This window comes from Streptopelia decaocto (genome assembly GCF_964273445.1).
Source record: "Streptopelia decaocto genome assembly, chromosome: 1".
Lineage (NCBI taxonomy): Eukaryota > Metazoa > Chordata > Aves > Columbiformes > Columbidae > Streptopelia > Streptopelia decaocto.
Window position 1 is genome coordinate 166,427,681 of NC_138663.1, and position 17,897 is coordinate 166,445,577.

At 36.8% G+C, this 17,897-nt stretch overlaps 1 protein-coding gene across 2 annotated transcripts in view; it reads right to left on the bottom strand.

Annotated features, from left to right (window-relative positions):
* The window catches only part of NDFIP2 (Nedd4 family interacting protein 2), a 46,746-nt gene that overhangs the window by 13,600 nt on the left and 15,249 nt on the right, over positions 1 to 17,897 (bottom strand). Inside the window, exons 2-5 of one of the 2 annotated variants that reach the window (XM_082059093.1) lie at positions 14,510 to 14,666; positions 12,868 to 12,995; positions 9,034 to 9,093; positions 6,122 to 6,209 (exon numbers count right to left, since the gene is read on the bottom strand). In XM_082059093.1, coding sequence (XP_081915219.1) covers positions 6,122 to 6,209; positions 9,034 to 9,093; positions 12,868 to 12,995; positions 14,510 to 14,666 — 433 coding nt within the window. The remainder of the gene's footprint in view (positions 1 to 6,121; positions 6,210 to 9,033; positions 9,094 to 12,867; positions 12,996 to 14,509; positions 14,667 to 17,897) is intronic. The other variant, XM_082059094.1, reaches the window with a different exon arrangement.

A 17,897-nucleotide genomic window follows, 5' to 3' on the forward strand; every position in this document is an offset into this window, starting at 1 on the left:
TAATTATTGCAACACAAGTTGTCCATAATTTTCATCCCTATATTGCCACAGCACAAGTTTTTCCACTAAGCTGAGAGAGAAAATAAAATTATGAGGGGAGATACTAGTAAAAGGAAGCATCTACTATTTTCTCTAGATGTATTTACTTCCTTCTGTTTCTACTAGAGACAACTAAGTCATTGTGTGAGCTTCTGGCTTCAACAAACGCAATCCTCCACTTCTTGTCAGCATCCATCCACTCACTTCGTGAAATGTAAATGACATTTCTCAGCAGTTAAGGAGATGACCTCATCCTTCATACTGCTTCAGCTTCCCATGACATTCTCATACAACGTTCCTGATCTGGCACTCATACACACTATCAGAAAGAAGAAAGCCATTCCTAAACATGAGACCAAGTCTAACAAGCTGCTACAACTACATCATGAATTTAATTTTTAAAAAAGGCATTAATTTATGTTTGCCCATCCTCTTCATGGAGACAGGTTCTGTGTTCATCTTCTCCCACTGCACAACTCATCACCCTGCAGCAAGAATTGTTCCCTGTGCCAGAGATTGCCAGCTTCTGGATTCATACTTGAACCCAACTTTCAGTTATTGTCCTCTTTCCTTTAAAAAATGCCAGACATTCACATGAAACTGACACTGACTGCACCAGCATCATGATTTCAGTCTCTTTCTTCGCTACTTTAACAGCATACAGACAAGTGGGACTGACAAATCTAAGATTTTGGGGTTTTATACATTCCTGAAGTGACAACAAGAGAAGAAAGGAAGTCTATATTAATGTAATTCACATAAGAAGCATATAATAATTAAAATTTTTTCCTCATGACAACAAAACTCCTAAGGAAAAACAGATAAGTTGCTTTTTGGGAGGAGAAGGATTGGACTAAAGGTCTTTTTTAATAAAAAGTCTTCTTGATATCCAATATAATGCTAACAACAACTATGTTCTACTTTTATTTCTCTTTACGGTTTGCAATGAGATAACCCTAGCTGAAATAGAAAGCACAGGATGTTCTACATGTTGTAAAAGTCTCAGAATCTGACATAGAAAATAAGGCTATCCATCAGCCACTTCTAGATCCAAAGCTCTCTTCTGAGGGGCAGTGGTCAGCACAGGATCTTTCATACCAAAAAACGAACTTTGAAATCAAAAGTCTTTTGTCTATCAGCAATTCTGAAGAAGCTGTAGTAAAATGAGTTGGCTTAGTTTTGACAGACAAGCTTGTATCCATTGCCATTGCCATTCTTCATTTTCCAGTAACTATAGCAGCAAGGAAAAGATGTATGAAGCTGCACTTGGGCATCAACAATTTATTAATCCATGCTTGCTTTTTGTTAGTGTTCATTAAGCTGCAAAGCAATGACACCTTTCATTCTAGTCCCACAATTTACAGTAAACAAAGGAAACTTAGTTTTTCAAGTTATTAAGCAATCTTGTGCAATGTTTTTTTTCATACATATTGCAATACATCAGAAGATGCAACAATAATGATAAGCACACTAGAACTAATCTGCTTTTTCCTCAGTTGTTATTGCACTTCACTTGCTGATCTATTTTACTTAGCTTCCCAAAGCTACACATTAATCACTTGTCTTAAGTTTATATTCAGTATTATGGAAAAGAAGCCAGGAAAACTGGTGTGAAGACCTATGTTGGTTCCAAATTTTAACCATGGCTCAAGCTTGTGGTAAGATTATAATGGCAACTATACACACAAAAAGCAGCCATGCTCAGTTACATCCTTTATTCTTCAATGTGTTTGTCTAATGACTTATTACTTTAATATACAGTAAACACCAAAGAGCTTAATGTTTCATACCTGGCCTAGGTTTACTAAGCATACTGTAATAAATAATACTATCCAGATTTTCATGCACGACTAGAATTATTCTTCCCATTTCCGCACAGAATTTATACCGCCCGTAAACTAGGACACATTTTTGCTCCTTCCTGAAGGGCTCACCTCAAGTCTGACGATGATCACTAGAAGCATTTGCTATCAACTTCAACAGACAATGTTACTTTTTTTTCTACTCAGTGATGAATGCTCAAAACCTTCCCTAGGCAATTTATTTCTACTGCTTCATTGCCCTTGTTGGCAAATTTTTCTTAATGCCCATCTGGAAGCTTCCTCATTCCAATTATTCAATATTATTCAGTATTACATCCAACATGTATGGAAAACCATGTAAATCAAATTCTTTCTGCATACAGAAAGAAGTCAGGTGATGGTGTATGAAGGTCAGCCAGGCTTCTCTGATAATCAGAGGGAAACAAGCGCTCCCAAAACAGTTCCTTTATTTCCTTCCAACATTAACAATTTCAGTCAGATGACTTCCCCTCAGTTTCTCTTGCATGCCGAAGAGAAAGCCGTGTAAGATTCGTGATCTGGACATACATGAGTCAGGTTTCTTGAATTCACACAGAGGAATCCTCCCAGCAGAAAATTCAGACTGTGCTCACCCCTCCTTGGGAAGCGCACAAGCAAGGGCTGTGCTGCAACTCCACCTTCCAACTTCTGCCCGCGTTAAACCCCTAAATATATTACCTAGCTTGAATGCAGTTTATCAACTGTTTGAAGCATCTAGTAGCTTTGATAATTGTATGAATGTTAATATACAAAATTTTGGTATGGCTATTATCTGTTACATAAAACATCTGGGACAATATATGCATTTACATTTTTCTACACGATGAGATTTTATTGGTGTGAGTTGTACACAGTGTTTATATTGCCCAGGTGTTGTTCAAAATGAACAAATCAGAACTTTATACAAGAACTTTCAGTTTGGCTGTACAATTGAACACTTTTCTCCATTTCTTCCTCCTTATTTACTCATATGTGAGGTTCAAATTAACATTCATTTTTCCTTGGTTGTAGGGACAACCCAAAACTCCCTTCCATGGTTTCAAAGACTCCAGACAAATTCTGCAATTCTTTCTGGGGCTGCTTGATATTTCTAAGGCACTCCATAAATATAAGAGATAACCATATAAGCCTCTTATTAATTCCCAGATTGCTGAGAATAAGCCAATCAGACATGACTCAAAAGACTTCATTAGGCATGAAAACCAAGTCCTTCAGTTTATGACAGTTACTTGCTCTATCACCACTACAGCTGTGTTCAAAATGAAAAGAAACAGCTCAGAAATTCCTCTGTTTTGCTATGCATTTAAAAAAAAAAAAAACAAAAAAAAACCCAAAAAAAACCCAAAAAAAAACCTCTGAGAAGCTCACCTATTAACAACCTCTTCCGGCATTCTAAGAATTTTATGTTATGTATACTATGTATACTATGATGTATAAGGCACAACTGACTTAAAAATACATAACAGAAAAAATATATTAAGTGGTCTGGTAGCAAAATTTGTTGCATTTCACATTCATAGCAAAATGAATATATTCACTAATACATTCATTTACCTCAAACTCAGACAAACACCAGCTCTGACCTTTAGAGAGCAGATTCTTGGCTTATCAGCATAGTCACAGATTTCAAGAGCAACAAAAATTTTTAAAACATATGATTTTGCCACCTATTAGAAATAAAATATATTGTTCTCTAAATTTTTTCCACTAACTTTCTGAATCAAACGCTAAAGCAAAAAACCCAGCTGTTCACACAAAGGACTTTTATTCTGTTGACCATGTTGTCTCATTCTATTTAGTTATGCTACACAGAAGAGGACTTCACAACTTAGACGGGAAATAGGTTTGTCACTTGCATGCACTAAGCTCTTAAAGCTAACAAGAAATCCAAACAGATCTGGCCACCAGATGGCCTCAAGACAGCAATTTCATGCAACTTGAGCAGCTACCACTAGATGGTATTACAGCTACGTATCACTAGTTGATTACAATACGCAGGTAAGCTCAGTAAAAAGTTTGCTTTATTATACTTCGGTTGAATAAGATGAAATTTAAAAATCTAAGTTCACTGTTTTTTATGAAAAGAAAAGTCTTCCTACCAAGGCTGTGCATAACAGCCACGGGCGGAGGTGGGAGAGCACACCTGGAACAAGCCACCCTTCCCATGCTCCTCTCATTAGAACACAATTCCCGACACTGTTCTGCATTTTAACTAAGTGAGGGAACTTATTCAAGGCTCTCTGTGATCTGCGTTTAAACATATCCCACCTTGAAAACAAAACCCAAAAGACAGCCATACTGTAAATTTCATTTTAATCCCTGCTCTCTTAAATCTACAGACATCATTTTTATGGAGACTTTTATCTACTCATTACAGTGACAGGAATCTACAACCCACTATTTACAATCTACCATTATTAAGCTCATTTTTCATTTAGCTCTCCAATTTCCTTAAGAAAAACTACTGAAAAATAATATTACAGATCTATAAATGCTATGAGCTTTTGTGAGCTACTCATCCTATGAACAGAAGCAACAAACAAACCTCATCGATTTCCATATGTAACCAGTATCTGTAACAGCCAACACAGAGCCCGATTAAGCACACATTTGCACAAATATCTTGCAATGTGCAAGCACTCATTTTATGCATTTCATTCATAGGCGAGCAAAGTTGGCAGTAACAGTCTCAGAACAATCAAGAAAAATTATAATCTGCAGAGTATTTTTATCAAATGTGTAAAAATAGTGCTCTGTGTAGTCAGCCCCAGGAAAACACCTATTTGAAGAGAAAGTTGACAGTTTATCCAAGAAAATATCTACATTCTTGAAGATGCATACAAGGTCCTGGGCATTCAGTTTTGGTAAACTGCATTTGAGTGTCCTCGAAGCCTTTCTGGAGCCTTTGATTCCAGTTCAGCTTCTGCACAGCAGGGTTTTTACTACTACTGTGCTCCTACCTGCAAGCTATCAAGTCTGTTTTCAGCTGTGATTTTAAGGAGTTGAAACATATTAGAGCCAACAAGCCACTTGACCTTCAAGTGGAGTGCTAATGAAGGCCCAAACCAGCATTTAAAAGCGAGAACAAGTTCACACAATAACGAACCTAAACGGGTTAAATACAAAAATTGTAGCACATAGTGAAGGGAAAAAAAGGGAAAAAGAAAAATGAAGCCATAGGCCCATTTCCACCCCCGAGGATACATACCCTGCCTACAGACCAGCCACAGAAACTCACTTTGTTATCCTATTGATGTATTTATATATTTGCTATGTAAGGTAGACACACAATTTTTTATCCTAAGATGCAAACACGACACTGTCCTAGTGCATTGTACACCAACATGAAAAAAACTTCCATGACAGTTCTGTTACCTGCATCTGTAACACTTAAATAAAGAGATTGTGAAAGACATGAAAGAGAACAGAACTAAGAAGAGATCTAGGTTGAAAGACATGAAGGAGGTTTCAGTGGATAAATCGATCAGCTTTCATCCTGATGAATGCTAAAAAGAACAGCTACATTCCCAACGTCAACCTTCCATCCACAAGGGAAAACACCCTCAGAAATTAGAAAGAAATACACAATTGGGAAAACATAAGTAGTTTCTTTCTATATATAACTTACAGTGGCTAAATCTACCTTTACTTAATGCAGTAAGAACATTACAAGATAAGACATGTACAGCGCACACACATAGTACTTGAAGAAGTGCATAACAGTGCTGGTTGCAATCAGATGTTACCTGAAGACAGTATATTTTTATATGCTAGTGATCAGTTCAACCTGAATATAAGCATTGCTGGATCTGTTCCAAAACTCCACCCACAGCTATTTAATTCACTATGCTAACACCAGCAACAATTATACAGCACAAATTTTTTCTACTTAAGCATCGACTGCCATATTTCTGTGATCCAGCCTTTAATTCAAGTTGGTAGTCCAACTAGAAGATGACAGAATTTCCTAATTCGTAGTTCACAGTGCAGACTTGTTATGCCTCAAAACATTTACTATTATTTTGTTTTGTTCCCCTATCTGTGACAAATGCCACAGAAAAAAAGTGCAATGTATTTGCTACATCTGGAACAGGAATTGTTTATATCTGTGTATAGGTTAAAAAAAAAATTGATTCATTACAGTACATTAATGCAGTTTATCATAGCTATCTTTTATATTCCATAGAAAAAAGGTACAATTAAGATATACCTCAGTAGGTCTGGGGTACAAGATAACTTACTGAAAAATGCCAACATGAAGATGCCATCATTGCCCACTCTAAGCTGATCTGCATCACTGAAATCATCCCGTGGTGGATACTCTTCTTCCTGGATTTACAGGTTAGTGATAATTTAGTGAGAAGTTTATTTTAGAATGACTATCTGTAGGATTAAAGTATTGATTATGTATCTAAAGCTAGAAGAAAAATGACATTTCTGTAACACGTCCACATCAAGGAAGCTTAAAAGAAAAATAATTCATATCTATAAAACACGTCTTATTTGTTGCTTATATTGACAGAGCCCAAAATTAACTGAAAAGTTTCTGTAGAAGACAAGTATGCATTGCCTATTCATCTTAAAAGAAGCCAGAAGTTATTTCAGATGAGTACTTCGACAATCAAAACCAACAGGAATCTATTTTCTTCCTGTAGCTATCTTGATAAACAGCCAAGCTATTAAATATTTTTTTAAAAATCATTATATAGTATGTTCTATTTTCTTCCCGACAGAAAAGTCTTCTAATGTTTCCCAAAATACAGAATAAAGTTTTACAACAAGGTTAGTACCTTAAAATAAATTGCTGATGCAACAGCACTGCACTAACCAATTTGTCTGCCCTATAACCCACTGCAAAACAAATGCAAAGCAAAGAAAACCTCTGGGGACACCAGAGGGCGCGAGCACATTAAAAGTGTTTAAAATTAGTCTTGTAAACTCAAAAAGCACAGGTCTTCAAGTCAAACAAAAGTAAACATTGATGTCAGTAAAAACAACCTGAAACTTTCTCCCACCGTGTCAAAATATTAGATCTTAAGATACTGGAAGTACGAGTTTGTTTTGTTTCTCAGTACTTGATTTTCAACAAAACTTGGCAGATCTTACAGCTGCAGTTCTGTGCACAAGTAAAACATCACTGCAACTGTGAACTGGCAAATGAAAAGATTTCACGATGACTGCACTTACTAATGAGAGCCTGACGAAAACTGCAAAGCCAGTTAAACACACCATTTTTATACTTAAAGGAATAACATCACAAGAATGCAGGATGATGCAAGTTAAATAATGCTGCACCAAATGCTATTTTGTATATTAAGTTCATAACTAGAAGGGCATTAAAAACAGTCACAGTGATCTAAAGCTCTGTCATGTGATTGACATGTTCACCTTTGTCAACATGGCAAAATATTTACCAGGGCATAGAGATTAGGGTTACAAATGTGGTAGATTGAACTGTACCAACTCAAGGCAGCCAGCTTAACCCTTTATAACCTGGCCATGTATTTCCAGCTGTGCTCTTTATTTCGGATTAATTAACCAACTCTCTGTGTCAGTTAATTTTAGAAACACTTTTATTCACATAGACAATTCAAAGAAAGCACAAAAAGCTACTTGAACAACAATCTTAAGGGGCTATCATTCAACTCCACATAATTTCAGATGTTCCTAAATGGTCATCTTAAGTGGCTACGAAAGCATTAGTTTATTTAGCTCAACTTTGCTGCAGCTACAAGACCCGTGTGGGGCAGGCAAGGAAGGGCTGAAAATGCATTGAAGAGCTACATTTCAGTGTGCTTATCTCTGAGAAGCAGGCCACAAAGTTCCTTTTTCAAGTCAGGGCAAGAAAAAATAATTTGAATTTTGATTTCAGAAGCTCTATAAAACCCTATATAAAATAATTTTTAGGCTTCTTTTAAACTGTCTGCTAACTACTGTACTTCATACTGTCATTTCCAAACCAATTAGTGAATTATGCTCTGTGTAAAATGTTGCTCCAGAAAAAGAAAATTTTGCTCAGCTATAACAGCAAGTTCTAATTTATCACATTTAATGTAAAAAGGGAATTATATTAAACCAAGTTCTATTTGCTGTCTCAAAAAACTGGCATATGAAAATTTTCAGAATGTTTAAGAAATGAAATAGTTTCCCGAGGTTAAATCATGTTCAGCCTAGATCCACATCATTTAGTATTATGTGTTTTATGATCAGTCCTGCAGACAGAAGACACAAACTGACCACAGCTCAAGCCCCACTAATATTTGCCCTTCCACAGTGCCCTCACTTGATCTAGTTGGTGCCAACAGCCCCAGTCCTTCTTCAAAATATAATTGTTTGCCACCATTCATTAAGGAATGAAAAGGGACAATGTGGAATTATTGTTGTCTCTGCTGAAGCTTAGAAATAAATGTGATTTCATAGTAATACTTCTATTAGATAGTGACATCTTTATCAATTATAATTATTTTTTTAGTTATTTTTAATGATAAGAACAACATTTAATAACACACACAAATCCATGAAATATATAATACTGTTTCAGTTTTTCATATTGATTTTAGACAAAGTTAGCCATGTTAAGGGTCACAGACAATACTTCTTGTTTACTAAATATGCTGAGATCTGTGTAAGCAGAAAGTTTACTGATTCTATGACCAGAGAAACAACTGAGCAGGAAAACATGCTACCAACATAAATGGCATGTCACACTGAGCAATTTCTCTAAGCTAAAGAACTTTACAGCATCTACTGAAGTTGAACCAATTAACTCCTCTGAAACTATAGTACTTGCTGTAGTAGTCTGAAAAAAGCAGACTGGTTTTCCCCCCTGGTGCCTTTTACCTTCCTACAAATTGAAACCTAGCATACAGTGACACAACCACCTTTAATATCAAGTAAATACCCAGAGTTTTCAGGAACCCTTTGGATATCTAAACTGATGTAACTCTTCTCAATGCAGTGGATTTAGAGAGAAAAACTTCTGAGGAAAGGGTCAAATTACTTATTAAACCCCATAAATGATACCTTCAGCATACAAAACAATATGGAGAGGTCAATGGCGGGGGGGGGAAAGGCACACTGAACCCCAGAAGCATTTGTTTGCCATCAGGAAAATTCATAGTTAAAGTCTAAACTAGAGAGAACTATACCATACCTCTGGACGACTGAGGAATATTTCATCAAACAGACTCCTAGACTCCCTAAACTGGGCGTGCTAAGCATGTAAAAACAGAAAAACATAAGACAAATGCAACTGAAAAGCGTTAAGTAAAAGCCATTCATTGCAACATACAAACAAGTCATTTAACTGTTAGCAATATTTTGCCCATTTAAATTCACCTTTCAAAACTGACCTTGAGAATTTGAAAAGGAAAACATCAAAACCCAGGGTAACTAATGCTATCGCTACTGCTGACATCGGGCTGATATAATTTTGTTTGATACATTGAGCTATCTGGTAGCATTTGAAAGAAATAAATGTTTATACATAATCTATTTTTGTAAGACAAGCTAAACAAAGAACTACAAAAACAAGTACTGAAATTTGCAGTAAATGTTAAGTTTAGATGTATAATCTGTGTATGCAGGGCCTATGATGAGTCTTTAATATGATCACACTAATGTTTTTTGTAAGATCCCTAGGTGATTCAGGGGGGAAAAAAAGTGAAAGCTGTTCATTAAATGTGCTGTCTTTTTATACCAATTTCATCTCTTTTGCTCAATGTGTGAGTTTGTAGCCTTCTTCACTGCGTGCTTTGGGCTATACAATGAAAACAATCATCAGCTTCATTTTCCAACTTTTCACATTATTGTAGTGAAGGGGCAATACATCCTCATATTAAAAGGAAGAAACTAGAGGCACAGATCATAGAAAAGTTCACATTCATACAAGTACTAATTTCATAAGGCTGAAAATAACAACTGGAAAAACATTATATTGTTTGTGTGTGTTTTGTAAAGCGTGTCATACTCAAGTCAGACACTGTCCACAGCTGCCACTGCCTGTGACCTCCAAGACAGTGAAAGTTAGAAAACAATTAACTACATACCAATAGTGTGAAGCTGAAGTCACTTATCTGTTCCTCCACCATCATTCAGAGCTAAGGATCAAAATCCTTCTCCTCAAGATAAAAAGCCATCACTCTAACCATAACATGACCTTTTTTACTTAGTCCAGTCATCTGTCAGATTAAGACAGTTTTAGTCGACCCCAGTCTAAGACCATCAGAGGTATTAAGTACGGCAGGGATATTGTGGCAGTATCACATAGTAAGGTAATTTAAATGGCATTAATTAAAAAAGCACTGGCACATAATTTTAGTATTATCTACAAAACTGGAACTCAAATTCAGCATTTCCTACTTTTTCTCCAAGTCTCAACTTTGGAACCTTACGGTTTCTTTAATATAACTTGTGTGTGTGCACGCATGTGCCTAAAAAAAGAAAAAATAAGTAACCAAAAAACACAGAAGCAAACTGAGCAGAAATTCTATGGAAATTTGAGATCTGTAGCAAAAAGCAAGACTATGGCTTTTAGGCACACTGTGGAGAGTTCTGTTAGTAACTTAGTACTGCTGTACGTCTACAATTTTTTAGCCAGTCTCTGCTTTGAGGGAATGATGGTGTGTTCCTACTGATTTTCATAAGTAGAATTCTTGCGGTGTCGGCACCTAGTTCTTGAATGTCAAGTTCTACTGTACATTTTGGAAAAGCAGACTTTGTAAAGGTTTGTTTCTTACTTTGTCACTATTATCCTATTCTCCTACGTCTTAACTCCAGATTCCTTCTCCCTCCTCTTTTCTCACACACCAGCTTCTTTCCCAGTACCACATTCTGCCCGCACTTGGGTTCCTTTCTCCATGAATCCCAGTTTAACCTTCTCCTCCTGTTTCTCACTTAAATATCTCTGTATTCCCTCCACACTACTGCTCTCCATTCACCCTTGCCTCTTCTCATTTCGACTTGGACCCATCCTCTCTGATCCCTCCCTGCCTGTGTTCATTTCCAGGCAGTTACCTCCTTGCCCAACCAAAACCAGATTTCTCTTCCCACAACGCGTAAGCTTCAGAGGCTCAGAGTCGTCGTCCTTCTTCCCTCCACCTCTCACTTGATGCCCTTGCAGTTGAATAAAATGGCTTTCCCCTTCCTTTCTAACCAAAGGCCAAGAATAGCAAAGCTACATCAGAGCACATCAGAAATTCCTACTTCTCAGTTCCAGTGTTTTCACCAAAAGTAGTCAAGAGCAGCCATAAGGTGTATCTGCTTTTAGTCCTGTAACCCTGCTCTGATACACAACATTTGAAAACGTTCTGTGGCAATGGCAAACCTGCAGTCTCATCCTCAGAGTTACGAGCAGTCTAAACTTGTTCGTGCAAAACAATCTCCACGCATTTACTAAATTAAACCTGTATGTACTAACTGTGGAAACTCATTTTTCAAAGGTTGTAATTTGGCCAAAACTAGGTAGTATTTCTGTGGAAGATGTTTCTGACACAGTGACCTGACCATGTGAGAAGAATTCTCCAAAGCTAAAAAAGCTTAAAGTGTCAAGACAAAAAAACACTACTTTTTTTTGCTTAGCTTTATTCTTGACATTGCCTGAACCCTACCCTGTGAAATTCAGGTCAAGGAAGATTGCTTGTATGTCTGAAACTTTCATGCCATAGGGTTCTAGACGTACATAGTTAAAAGCAACAATAATCTTGCAAGGGAGTTGCACATGTCCTGTCTGAAATGTCACAGGACTAGTAATGGTAACCTGGAAGTTAAGGTTCAGGTTCCATGTAAATTTAAAGGTTTATAATTTCAGATTGAGGATTTCATTCAGACCAGTATTTCAGCAAAGATTTTACTTATATGACAAGCAGTCAGGACAGACTACACAGAATCCACGCTCCTGTTAAAGCGGTTAAAAGGCTACGAGTGGAGATCGACACCTCATAACAGAAACTTGGCAAGTTCCCCTGCAAATGTCCCCAGTACCCTACTGCATTTAGTCCAACAGATTTGTGCGACACCTTCACTGGCAATGTTACACAAACCCACTTTAACCTTAAAACAAGTGGTGTGCACTGTGATTGCTGCACAGCAGCCAAGGAAGGAACAGCCTCCCACTGGGTAAACAGAAGTTGTTGGGTTTTTTTTCCAGTCACAAACACACTGCAGCCAAATGCAACCACATTTGATCACAAGGTGGAGATTTTTAGTGAAAGCACTGGAAGACTAATTTGGGTATAGTATATTATGGCGAATACTACCAAATGGCAGTATGTGCACATTCCAAAACTTGAAAGAAAAGAAAAAGGAAGAACTTTGCTTACAAAAATAACATTTAACACTAATTGCAGATATCAGTTTTCTGTTTTGAAGACTGTATTGTTTATGATGTTAATTCTAACAAAACTGAACTTACTGAACATACACCTACTACTTAATTTACTGTTTACCATAACTCTTGGTGTGTTGTTGTTTTTTTTTTTTTTTTCTTGTTTTAAGTACTATTATTAACATGAAGAAAACAAACAGGGACCTTTCCTTAAAAAAAAAAGAATTCTACATTATTTGGGGGTTTGCCCCTTCCAGACTGTTTGAATTCTCCTTCCTCTCTAAAGGTCTACTTTATTATTTATTTTTTTTAACCATCTGAAACACTAAATATCAGCAGTAACTCTACAAAGTAAATTTAGTAGTGGATACCTAATTAAAAGATTACAAAATACTGGATAAACTATTAGCAGGGCAAAATTTGGCTTTTATAGTTCTTTAGACAGCAGCTATATCTCAGAAAAGACTGTATATACTACATTTTCCATAATAGTTTACATCTAACTTAAACTATTTAGAAAAACCTAAGCATGCAAAATATTTAAATCACCAGCCCACCATTGTTTTAACAAATAGACCATAATATGGGCCCAATTGTTATAAATAATTAGATTAGCCTAACATGTTTCACTAAATGGAAATAAAGCAGAACTATATCACTTACTCGTTGGGCAACTTCTGCTGCAGCAGCTGCCATTGCTGCAGCTTTGGCCTTCTCTGCTTCATCGTAAGTAGGAAGAGAGGTAGCTACACTGTATGGAGGTGGTACAGGATAAAATTCATTGTGTGTTTCTGTTCAAAATAAAGAGGTTATGCATTTTTAAGCCAGAAAGATGTCCAGAATAATAAATTTTACATGCACATAACCATTGAGCTATAAAGTATTTTTTTTTCAACATAGGCTGAAATTGGTATTTGTATTTCAAGCTCTTGTAACTTTTAAAAAAACCCTTTATTTTTATAACATAAAACAGTGAACAGCTTGATGGTGCTTTTAGTTGCTACTTGAGGCAGAAAACTTAACCAAGATGTTGCAGGGAGCCAAAAAATTTATGAACAAACAAACTGTATTTGCTGAGTTACATCCCTAGGTATTCCATCCAAAGGCTTTTCATCAAAGACATGCGCAGAAACATCTTAATTGATATTGATAAATAAAAGCTTTTTTTAAGTCCAGTAATAATCATGCTGTATTTTAATAGCATGGCCTTGTTGCTAACTCTAGTCGTTCTGCGAAAACCAGTTTTTCCAAGATTTCAGTTTCACCACATTCTTTTAAAAATGTCCCTTCTACTAAAATGGACCACAGACTTCACTCTCATACATTGAAATAATAAAATACCATCACATAGAATTATTAACAAAATTAGTAAAAGCTATTTAAAATACACCTTGAATTTCCTCCTACAGCCAGCAGCAGTTTGTAACAAGATTGCTTACGTGGTAAAAGATCTGTCAGCACAGGTCACATGGTAAAAAGATTTGTCAGCACATGGATACAAAGATGTTACATATAGGGATAATCCTGCATAGCTAGGTATTATACTTGCAAACACTGTCTCAAGGAACAGGGACAGGAAATTTTCTTAATGTTGATTAAAGGAGCAAACGAGTTGGAGGTTACTTCTAAAATATTTATTTGGCATATGTGAGACACAAATCCAAGCAGCTTTACTTAAACAGGGACTTTGATGTTGCTTGTTGTTAAGTCTCTGATATCCCAAAGAAAAATCACAACCTCATGAGAAAGGGAGCAGTGAATAAATGGAGGAAAAGACCCCTGTAATTCATCTTCTACAAGAAGTTTTATCACGAGTCTTTAAAGCAAAATGGATTGTTTCATGGTAATATTTTAACCAAACAATGGAACACACGCAGGAAGTTTGAGTTTTGACAAATCAGAGTTTTGTGATTGGTGGGTGGTTGGGCTGTCGTTTTGTTTTGTTTTTCCCAAAGAGGCAGTGAAAATTGCTAATGAGGTGTAATAATGGAGCACTACTCATAGATGCAGATTAAATGTTGAATGGAGCTACATGCAGACTTAAATAAAACCTAGTACACTAATTAATGAATATCCATTCAGTCTAGTAATTTGGAACAAACAGCACAATTTAGAAGTGTGCTTCTTTTGAACAAATCAGACAATGGGCTGTGCATAAAAGCATAGCTTTTTACTGCAATTGAGTGCATAGGGGAAAAAAAAAAAACCCACGAAACAACACAACACAGCAGCATCGTACCGCTTCGAACCAAGTGCTGATTCATACACACGCCTCCCTGACAAGCTGCTGTGCAAGAATAAATACCTGAGGGTGCAGCTGCTTCTACAGCTATGCTACAGTACGGTGGAGGGGACACGTCTGCTTCAGACGAGGCTGTGGGCTGGGGAGGCTGCGGGGTCTCTGGAGGCGCAGAGGGCTGCTCAGCTGCCGAAGGTTCTGGAGGATCGTCTTCATTGTGAAGCTTAGAAGAAAAACACACACATTTCAGATGCGCTCAAGGAATACTTTCCATGGCAATCTAGTCCTGCCATATCTATCTTCAAAAAGAGAGATTACTTTTTAACAAAACAAAAAATTATTTACAAAAGAACATGTGATACTTCAAATAGTCCAGTTAAATCCTTTTAAGCAAACAGTTAATTTTAACTGTTTTTTGTTTTGTTTTGTTTTCCCCGCCTGAAATGGAGTCCTTCTCCTCAGTGATGGTTACAGAGTCTTAAAAATCTGGCTTTTAAAATGTTTACTGCATGGGAAAATGCTAACTATAAAATACTTTCTACTACTATATTTTAACAGTATCACACTTTTTTTCCTTAAATACATTCACAAAATGTATTAACACGTTTTCAAATACAACAGGTAAGCAACACTACCTCTTACTTTATTCATCTAAAATAAAGAACAATACACATTTCTGTTTCTATAACTGAGATTTTTATACTCTTGCATCTTGTCAGAGAGCTTCTTCACTCAAAGTCTGAGACTTTTCAAACCTTTCTGCTTTTCTTTACAACCTGGAAAGAATCCTTTCCCTACAAGACTAAGTTGGTGGTTTGTTTGGTTGTTTAAAATGCAGTTTTAAAAGGACACATCCAGCTAAGCATATACAGAAGTAAGAATCTGGATAAGCGAGAATGTGCTGTCAATATCCTGAAGAGACACAGAGATCCACAGCAGCTCACTGGTCGAAGAGCACCTTACTGCTCAAAACCTGCTTTGTAATTACCAAGGAAATTAATTTTGTGTCTTACATAATACATGCTTTCTTGAAAGTTACCTTTCTCCAAATTATCTGTAATTTAATAACAGCTATAAACAATGGAGCTAACGTGAGGATCGGAAGAGAACATGCACATGAGACTTCCTGCCTTCAAAGTCTGAGCAAGGAAGTTATAGAATCATTTCAGCTGGAAGAGACCCTCAGGATCATTGAGTCCAACCATAACCTAACCTAACTCTAGCACTAAACCATGTCCCTAAGAATCTCATCTAAACACCCTTTAAACACCCCCAGGCATGGTGACTCCATCACTTCCCTGGGCAGCCTGTTCAATGCCTGACAACCCTTTCCGTGAAGAAATTTTTTCCTAATATCTAATCTCAACCTCCACTGGCACAACTTGAGGCCGTTTCTTCTTGTCCTATCACTTGCTACTTGGGAGAAAAGACCAACACCCTCCATGTTACGACCTCCTTTCAGGTAGTTGTAGACCAAGCCTACGATTCAATTGTAGTCATTCATTTGTTACAGCATTCAACTGAAGTCATTCAATTGTTACAGCAACTGCAATTAGGAAACAGAAAAATCCATCCTAAGAGTTCCATACAAAAGCGTCCCGTTATGCTCTTTAGTGCATTCAAAAGGTCTTTATTTTGTAGGACTCATACCCAGGGACAAGGATTTCTATTTATCCTATTTTCTACTATATAGACCTTTCAGAAATTCTGAAAGCCATCAAGGTCATCTTAATGCTGCAACTTAAAGAAAAATCATAAGAATCCTTAGAGAATACCCCCTCATAAAAAACACCAGAAGTGGATTAAGCAGCTTGAGTAGCTACAGCTACTCAAGAAGAAATACAAGTTGTTCCATTAACAGAAACCAGCTTTTGTTAGTTAATGTTCTTCAAGTGTCCTGTCTCCTGCTCTCACTTTAAGGCAGTAACTTCAGCTCCTCTCAGGGGACTCCACTGGGGTAAAAACCAAACCAAACCAATAAAACCCACAACTGCAGCAGAACTTGCTCCAGCAAGCTGGAAATTTTGCCAATGCCAGCAGGGCAGACAGAGGTGGTTATATCATTTTGTCTTGTAGTAACTCTGCCTTGTCTTCACCAGGCGCTGGTTCTCCTCTGTGGAGCCAACCGTTTGCTTGAAACCAGTAAGAATCCAACTACCTTCGAGCCTCCCCCTTCCGGTTTAATTTTGGCTTATACTTGCTGGTAAATTTAGAAGTTATTTTTGGAGACAGGGGAAGAAGAGGCCTGACACTCTGCATAGGTTTCATTGCCATAGAAACCAAGCTAAAAACACTCAGAAGCGAACAGAAAACGTCTGTTTCAAGGCATTACTTACATGATGTACGTACATGTTACCTGAAACAGCATTTAACATTAAAAGGATAAAAATCATATCTAAATTTGTTGGTTTTTTTTTTTCCCCCAATAACAAGATTATTTGGCCCACTTTTTTTGACTTTAAGGACTAAAGAGAACTCACAGTTCATCACCCCAGCCCCCTCCCAAGCCCCCAATGAACCACTACATAGCACTAAGCAGTACAGCTGCTTTTGCCAAGATTATGGTCAAAACAATTTCCAGGACCTATAAAGCTACAGACAACTGTTAATTAGTACCTTTCCTGCTCACTACCCGAACATTTTAAAAGCAGGACACAAAGACTTTATTTTCTGTTCACACCTTAGTCTGTACGCAGGGGATCTGTTTGGCTATACAGAGCTTTACCATTGAAAAAAAGAAAATAGTTCTTTACTAGACATATTATTCTTAAACTTCTTACACAAGTATTTCCATTCCTGCTTTTATAGCCTTCAAACTACAGTACATTACAGGCTCAGGAGTCATAATGCTTGTTGTTCAAAGAAATAAGCCATGTCAGGACACTTAACATTCAAAGTTCAATCAAGGAGCAATGGCTCTTCTGACACCAATGACTCAGAATCTCATGGTGACTAATAGCGCGCAGTACAGGAAAAAATGTTAGTTTCTTTTGTATGAATTTTACCCTACACTATCTTCAGTGTACTTCCCAGAAAAGCTCTATAAAACAATTAATTCACTATTTCATTTCTGAAGAGGCTAAAAATCAATGTCAGACCTGTCAGCATCAAAAATTGCGGCAAACACAGCTACTTTTATTTTATAATTTCTTTTTTTAATTATGAATTATTTCTTTATAGAAGTACTGCATCTCCTCCTGTAATTTATTTCCTTAAGTTTGCTATTTTGTTTGTGTAATTATTTCCAAAGTAATCAGATGTAATGCCTGAAATCAGCTGACACCCTACAAAGACGATGAACCACAAGAAAGTGCTTAGTACAGAAGCCTCTACTGAGCAGACTGATGTGGGTGCTTTTACCCTTCAAGCTTTTAAAAATAAAAACTTAAAAGTGGGAGAAAGATCTCATTCTTTACTTACACTTTGCATTTACCTGCAGATAGCAATTTTGTCT